Source organism: Canis lupus (assembly GCF_048164855.1).
Source record: "Canis lupus baileyi chromosome 25 unlocalized genomic scaffold, mCanLup2.hap1 SUPER_25_unloc_1, whole genome shotgun sequence".
NCBI lineage: Eukaryota > Metazoa > Chordata > Mammalia > Carnivora > Canidae > Canis > Canis lupus.
In genome coordinates this window covers 122,062-130,231 of record NW_027326441.1, presented here as the reverse complement: position 1 = coordinate 130,231, position 8,170 = coordinate 122,062, and the positions used below count along the sequence as shown (strand labels likewise).

The window sequence follows — 8,170 nt, the reverse complement described above, 5'->3', positions numbered from 1 at the left end:
GGATGTCAAGGCCTCCGTACAACGGAACCCGGGGGGCGGGGCTATGGATGGGGAAGGCGGGGCCAAGGCGGTGTGAGGCCCAAGATGGCTGCCTCCACTTAGCGTCGTGTGTCGCCCGTGTGGAAGGTCCCCGTCAGCTCCTTGAAGGCCACGAGCAAAGCTACTCTTAGGCTTGTGCGGTGTGCAAAGGGGAGAGGGAGAGACGAGAGCAATGACAGGGAGCCTCTCTTTGGGGATAGGAAGGGTCCTATGGGGCCAGGTGCCCCTGGCCTGCAGAAGCTTCTCTCTGGGTAAGTGGCTGATGTATTAAAGACGCCCCGAGAACTGCTTGTCAGAAGCGGCTCATAGCCATTCCTTTTCTTCTCCATCCCTAGGTATTCCTAGAATGTTCCATGTAAGGGTCACCCTCCCTCCTCCCAAAGTGGTTGATCGTTGGAACGAGAAGAGGGCCATGTTTGGGGTGTATGACAACATCGGGATCCTGGGTAAGACCCGACCCCCTGCTACAGAATTTCAGAATGGCAGCTGTGGTGTAACGACTTTTCAGCTGTGTAGGAATGGTATCCTGCTCAATAGTAAGAGCAGACACCTACATGTCAATTTAGGTTGTGTGCAGTGTTCTGAGTGCTCTACACTCATTAACTCACTTAATCCTTATAATAATTTTTTCACCTTAACAGGCAAGGAAACTGAGGCACAGAGAAGTAATGTGATTTTCCCAAAGCTCGTAAATGGCAGTGCCAGAATTTGAGCCCCAAACAGCCTAGCTCCAGAGTCTATGCTCTTGATCTGATGGTGTAACATGTCTTGTTTATAGGTGTAGCTCAGGAAAAGCAACTCTGCTAAAGGCTTAGGGGATTGAAGCTGGGTTCTCTCTGGTCTTAGAACTAATTCATTCTCTTATATTACACAGGAGACTTTAAAATGCACCCCAAAGAACTGATCAAGGGCCCCAGATGGCTTCGAGGCTGGAAGGGGAATGAATTACAACGTTGTATCCGAAAGAAGAAAATGGTTGGAAATAGAATGTTCCTTGATGATCTGCACAAACTTAACAAACGCATCAGCTACCTCTATAAACACTTTAATCGACATGGAAAGTACCGGTAAAAGAGAAAGCTGGAAACTAGAAGAGGCACATCTGTCACGCCGGAGAAGGGGAACAGTACTTTTCCTTATAAGGGAAGGAATTTGTATGCTCCCTGTAATAAAATGGGGCTTCTTTGGAATCTGTTAGCCACAAACTTTATTTTACTCTAGATGCTGCTTTTGTTCATTCCTGTAGGCTATGAAAGTCTGACTCATCCATAAGTCCTATAGTCTTAGGTTTGGACTTAACCACTTGCCCTTTAAGAAAAAAAAAATTATTTTTGGCACTTTTTGTTATTTAGGCCTTCATGTATTGAAAGTGGTCATTTTTAATTACCTCGTAATTCTGTTATGTTAAATATATTTTTCAAAACACCTTCACACTGGTTAACAAGTAATAGATAATTGGAATTATGCTTCTGCATGATCCTCATCAAAAATATTTGGTACCTTTTCTGAGTTAAGAACTGTAGGAAAAACAAAACGTAATAGCTAATATGCTCTTCTAGTTAGGGAATAAAGATCTATTCTCATATGTACACTTTAATATGAGGCATTAAGTACCATTTGAGGGACGCCTGGGTGGCTCAGTGGTTGAGCATCTGCCTTTGCTTCAGGGCGTGATCCCGGGATCCTGGGATCGAGTCCCATATGGGGCTCCCTGCAGGGAACCTGCTTCTCCCTCTGCCTGTGTCTCTGCCTCTCTCTCTCTCTCTCTCTCTCTGTGTGTCTCATGAATAAATAAGTAAAATCTTTAAAAAAAAAAAAAAGTACCATTTGAATGGCTTATATTCTAAGCCTGACTGATTATCAGAATCATCTTGGTAGTTTCATAATTTCAAAAACTTGGTCTCTGCCGCCAAAGATTTGTGATTTGTAGAGCTGAGCTGAGTCTTGAACATCTATGTGTGTTTTCTTAAAACACATTTTAAAAGTGTATCCCTATATATCATGCAAAATTTAAAAATTGCTAAAGGTGGGATACCTGGGTGGCTCAGCGGTTGGGCAGATGTGGTTTGGCTCAGGGCATGATCCCAGTCTGGGATCAAGTCCCACGTCGGGCTCCCTACAAGGAGCCTGTTTCTCCCTCTGCCTGTGTCTCTGCCTCTGTCTCTCATGAATAAATAAATATTTTTTTAAAAATTGCTAAAGGGTAATCAGGTGAAAAGTTTTCTCACAGTGAAAAACTTTCTCAGAAAGGTTTTTGTGCTCCTTCACAGAGGTGACCACTTTTAAAAAATTCTTTTTAATCCTTTGGACATAGACTGTGCATGTACAAGCATATATTAACTGTATATCTCTTTTTGAGAAGAGTAGGATTCCATACTTACAGTTCTGTACTGTCTTATTTATTTACTATAACTTGGATATTCTTTTATATCCTCACGTTCTATACCATAATGTTTTACTAGTTCCATTTTGATAGATATTTAGATTGTTTCCAGGCTTGTAGTTATTCAAAGTATGTGTCCTCTAATTTTAGATGATTCTGATTGTAAAATCTTTTAGATGATTTTATTTTTTTTTATTTTTTAATTTTTATTTATTTATGATAGTCACACAGAGAGAGAGGCAGAGACATAGGCAGAGGGAGAAGCAGGCTCCATGCACCAGGAGCCCGATGTGGGATTCGATCCCGGGTCTCCAGGATCACGCCCTGGGCCAAAGGCAGGCGCTAAACCGCTGTGCCACCCAGGGATCCCTTTTAGATGATTTTAATTAGCCATGTTTGGAAACCTCTGAAATGGAGATGAATGATCTAGATAAAAAAATTTGGCCTAATTAGGAGAGGCTTCCTAGAAGAGGTTGGATTTCAATAAGGAAAGAAAAGTGGTAGAACATTTCATGTGTGGAAAACAAGAGTGATCAGTGGTACATATGACCCAGCAATTCCATTCCTGTTGGGCATATACACAACAGAAATGAAAACATGTTCATAAAAAAACTGGTACACAAATGTTCATAGCATTATTCATAATAACCAAAAAGAAGAAATAACCCAAATGTTTATCAACTGATAAATGCTGGGAGGACACCTAGTTGGCTTAGTCCATTAAGCAACTGTCTTAAGCTCAGGTCATGATCTCAAGGTCCTGGGATGAGGCCTGTGTTGGGCTCCACACTCAGTGGGGAGTCTTCTTCTCCCTCTCCCTCTGCTCCTCCCCCTACTTGTGCTCATGTGCCTTCTCTCTCTTTCAAATAAATAAATCCAGTTCCCTGGTGGTCTAGTGGTTAGGATTCGGCGCTCTCAAATAAATAAAATCCTTTAAAAATGTATATCCACACAATATTCCATTATGAATGGAATATTATTCAGCCATAAAAAAGAATGAGATACCAATACATATAACAATACAGATGAACCTTGAAAAGTTGAAAACACTATGGTAAATCAAGGCAGTCATAAAAGGCTTGTATTTATATTAAATGTCCAGAATAGGGGCGCCTGGGTGGCTCAGAGGTCGAACGGCTGCCTTTGGCTCAGGTCATGATCCTGAGGTCCGAGGATCAAATCCCACATCAGGCTCACCCTCACTGTGGGGGGCCTGCTTCGCCCTCTGCCTATGTCTCTGCCTCTCTCTGTGTCTCATGAATAAATAAATAAAATCTTAAAAAAAAATGTCCAGAATAGGTAAATCCATAGAGACAGTAGATAGTTGTTGCCAGGAGATGGGGTAAGGGCTGATGAATGAGAGAGAACTGCTAACCGGTACAAATCTTTTTTGGGGATGATAAAAATGTTCAGGAATTAGCAGTTGCACAACCTTGTGAATACACTTAAAAACATATACTAAAGGAGTGGATTATATGGTACATGAGTTATATCAATTTGTAAAATGATTTATTTCTAAATTAAGCTTTATTTTTTAAATAAAAGTAAATACATGCATATGGTTAATCAAAAAGAAGGGAAAATGGGACACGTAGATGGCTTAGCTGGTTAAGTGTCTGACTCTTGATCTCAATTCAGGTCTTGATCTCTGGGTCGAGTTCAAGCCCTCCGTAAAGCCTACTTTAAAAAAAAAAAAAGGGATCCCTGGGTGGCGCAGCGGTTTGGCGCCTGCCTTTGGCCCAGGGCGTGATCCTGGAGACCCGGGATCGAATCCCACATCGGGCTCCCGGTGCATGGAGCCTGCTTCTCCCTCTGCCTGTGTCTCTGCCTCTCTCTCTCTCTCTGTATCTGTCATAAATAAATAAAATATTAAAAAAATAAAAAAATAAATAAAAATAAAAAGGAGTAGGGGCGGGGAGTTGACAAAAACAGCAGTCCCCTGTTTCACCTGTCTACTCTTCACATTAGCTTCCCAGAATGAAAGCCTTTCATATTTAAAAATTTTAAATTCAATTAGTTAACATATAGTGTATTATTAATTTCAGAGTACAGTTCAGTATTTATCAGTCTTATATAATACCCAGTGCTCATCATATCACGTGCCCTCCTTAATGTCCATCACCCAGTTATCCCAAGCAGTTTCATTTCTGTGAACTATCATATTTATTATCATAATTTGAAATAATACATCCTACTGCTCTTTAGGATTTATCAGCTTTAGACTTTATTAGCTTCCTGTTATGAAAGATGAAGGTTTAACCCTCCATGATTATCTTAGTTGATATTGAAAAGGAAATTTAAAAATTCAACTCCTATTTATGATTTAAAAATAAAACAGGGTTAGTCTGGTGACACACTAGCAGAGGCAGTGGACGGGATTGTTCTCTTGAAGGGGAAGCAAGATAAAAGGGTTAGCCATGGCGTCTCTGATCAGAAAGGTGATCAGCACTGCGAAAGCTCCAGGGGCCATTGGTCCTTACAGTCAAGCTGTGTTATTCGACAAGACCATTTACATTTCGGGACAGCTAGGCATGGACCCTTCAAGTGGACAGCTTGTGCCAGGAGGGGTGGCAGAAGAAGCCAAACAAGCTCTTACAAACATGGGTGAAATTCTGAAAGTTGCAGGCTGTGACTTCACTAATGTGGTAAAAACAACTGTTTTGCTGGCTGACATAAATGACTTCAACACTGTCAATGAAGTCTACAAACAGTATTTCAAGAGTAGTTTTCCTGCAAGACCTGCTTAGCAGGTTGCTGCTTTGCCCAAAGGAGGCCGTGTGGAGATTGAAGCAGTGGCTGTCCTAGGACCTCTCACCACAGCATTGCTATAAGTGGGCTCAGTGTTATTTAGTCTGGAATCGTAACAATGTTTTTAAGTTTACATCTTAATTTTTACCATTGATGTTGGAAAGTGTATGATTGGCTAAAACATTTGAGGTCATTATGGAAATAACTATAAAATAAGGGGAATTAAGCATGAATTGGAGATTAGATGACAACTCCAATTACTGGTGCCATAAATCACACACACACATACTCATGGTACTAGACGTCGGGAAAGAGATGCTCATTACATACGCAAATAAATGAAAGTAGAGGGATCCCTGGGTGGCGCAGCGGTTTGGCGCCTGCCTTTGGCCCAGGGCGCGATCCTGGAGACCCGGGATCGAATCCCACATCGGGCTCCTGGTGCATGGAGCCTGCTTCTCCCTCTGCCTGTGTCTCTGCCTCTCTTTCTCTCTGTGTGACTATCATAAATAAATAAAAATTAGAAAAAAAATTTAAATGAAAGTAGAGGGTAATAAATCATGCAAGAGAGGAATTATCATTCCTAATAAATAATTAAGAGCACACATAATCCAGTTAAATCCTATTAATTTAATGATGTGAAATAATTAGTCCTCACATCAGCTATATAATTCTGCTTTTACTTGAATAAAATTACAGTACCTGAAATTTGAATGGTAGAGATAAAGGAGAATAAAGTGGATCACAATTTTAATAGATAGTATTTTTCTAATGGAAATAAAATAGACATGCAGATTTAAAAAAATAAATAAAATAAAATAAAACGAAGGGGATCCCTGGGTGGCCCAGCAGTTTGGCGCCTGCCTTTGGCCCAGGGCGCGATCCTGGAGTCCCGGGATCGAGTCTCGCGTCGCGCTCCCGGCGTGGAGCCTGCTTCCCCCTCTGCCTGTGTCTCTGCCTCTCTCTCTCTCTGTATATCATAAATAAATAAATAAATAAATAAATAAATAAATAAATAAATAAAGCTTTAAAAAACAAAAATAAAAATAAAACAAACCTTGTTGATTTCAGCTCAGGTCATGATATCAGGGTTGTGCGATAGAACCTTGCCTTGGGCTCTGTGTTGGTGGTCGTGGAGCCTGCTTAAGGTTCTCTCCCTCTCCCTCTCTCCTTCACCCTACCACTCGTGCTCTCTCTCAAAAAAAAAAAAAAAGAAGAAGAAAAATCAGCAACAAGACAAGGATGCCCAGTATTACCGCTGCACTTTAACTTAGCATTGAAGGTCCTAGTCAATGTCATGAAAGGAAGAAAGGAAAGGAGAGAATGTTTATAAGCACTGAAAAAAAAAAAAGATCAAATTGTGATCATTTACAAATTATGTGATTTTCATTGTCTAAAACAGGAATCTTTAAAACTTAAAGCTGAGTGGGAAAAAGAAGCAGATTGAGATTTAAAACCTCATGTATGTGGGGATCCCTGGGTGGCGCAGCGGTTTAGAGCCTGCCTTTGGCCCAGGGCGCGATCCCGGAGACCTAGGATAGAGTCCCACGTCGGGCTCCCACGTCGGGCTCCCACGTCGGGCTCCCGGTGCATGGAGCCTGCTTCTCCCTCTGCCTGTGTCTCTGCCTCTGTCTCTCTCTCTCTCTCTGTGTGACTATCATAAATAAATAAATAAATAAAATTAAAAAAAATAAAACCTCATGTATGTAAATTAAAAGTACATGCACAGAAAATAACACACATTTTGCAAAAACCCAGAATTACATCAAGCAATTTATGATGTTTATGGCTGGGGAGAATAGGGGAAAAAGAAATTTTAAAAAATGAAACAAAAAAAAAATCTTTCAATGGATAAGTAAGGATCATGTGGTTTCCTGGAAAAACAATGTTCTATTTTTGTCGTTAGGGTGATTCATATTCTAAGAAACATATTTATTTATTCTTGTTGATTTCTTTTTTTTTCTTGTTGATTTCTTAAACTTATCAGTGTTTATTATAACAAATTGAACTTTACACACCCTCAAGTTCCTTTTGGTATTCTCACACCTATTCAATAATCATGTGTAATGTACATGCACAATATAGCTGTACACATTAATTTTCTGGGGCTGCCATAACAAAATACCACAACTTTGATAAGTTAAACAACAGAAATTTATTGTTTCTCATTTCTAGTGGCTTAGAAGTCTGAGATGCCAGTAGGTCTCAGTAGGGTTGGATCTCCTGAGGGCTGTGAGGGAGTCTATTTCATGCCTCTCACCCGGTTTCTGATAGTTTGGTGGCAATCTTTGGTGTTCCTTGTCTTGTAGACATATCAGCCTGATCTCTGCCTTCATGTTAACATGGCATCCTCCCTGTATATGTAGATCTTCAAATTTCCCCACTTTATAAAGATACTAGTCATACCAGAGTGGGGCCTGCCCTACTCCACCATGACCTCATCTTAACTAATCACATCTACAAAAACCCGATTTCCAAATAAAATCACATTCCTGGGGACTGGGTGTTAGGACTTCAACATAAAAAAATATTTAAAAGATTTTATTTTTAAGTAATCTCTACACTGAATGTGGGGCTTGAACTCACAACGCCAAGATCAAAAGTCACATGCTTCACAAACTAAGTCAGCCAGGTGCCCTGGGACTTTAATACAAAAATTTTTGAAGGACATGATTGAACCCATAACAATGGTCTTCAGTCTTCCCAATACATATTTTTACTACTTTGGTAGAGATTGATATATATATATGATTTATATATATAAATATATAATATAAATATATAAATATATATAACATATAATATAAATAAATATCAATATATATATGATTTAATGCTCTCTCTATATATATATCACATTCTTATGCTTTTGTTGTTGGTTCTTGAAATTCAGGATTCCTTCTAACTTCAGTAGATTCTCCAGATTTGGTTTTGGAAGCGGAAGCCATGACCTCTCTTAGTTATCTTGTCAGGAAACTGGATTTACATGTCTCAATCCCC

At 39.9% G+C, this 8,170-nt stretch overlaps 1 protein-coding gene and 1 pseudogene across 1 annotated transcript; both read left to right on the top strand.

Annotated features, from left to right (window-relative positions):
* Positions 1-46: 46 nt before the first annotated feature.
* LOC140629599 (large ribosomal subunit protein mL51-like) lies at positions 47-1,249 on the top strand. Its single transcript, XM_072819092.1, has 3 exons — positions 47-290; positions 375-485; positions 914-1,249. The coding sequence occupies exons 1-3, from the start codon at positions 212-214 to the stop codon at positions 1,108-1,110; spliced, it is 387 nt and encodes a 128-aa protein (XP_072675193.1). The 5' UTR covers positions 47-211; the 3' UTR covers positions 1,111-1,249.
* A 3,493-nt stretch (positions 1,250-4,742) lies between these two features.
* LOC140629598 (2-iminobutanoate/2-iminopropanoate deaminase pseudogene) lies at positions 4,743-5,523 on the top strand (annotated as a pseudogene).
* The last annotated feature ends 2,647 nt before the right edge of the window (positions 5,524-8,170 follow it).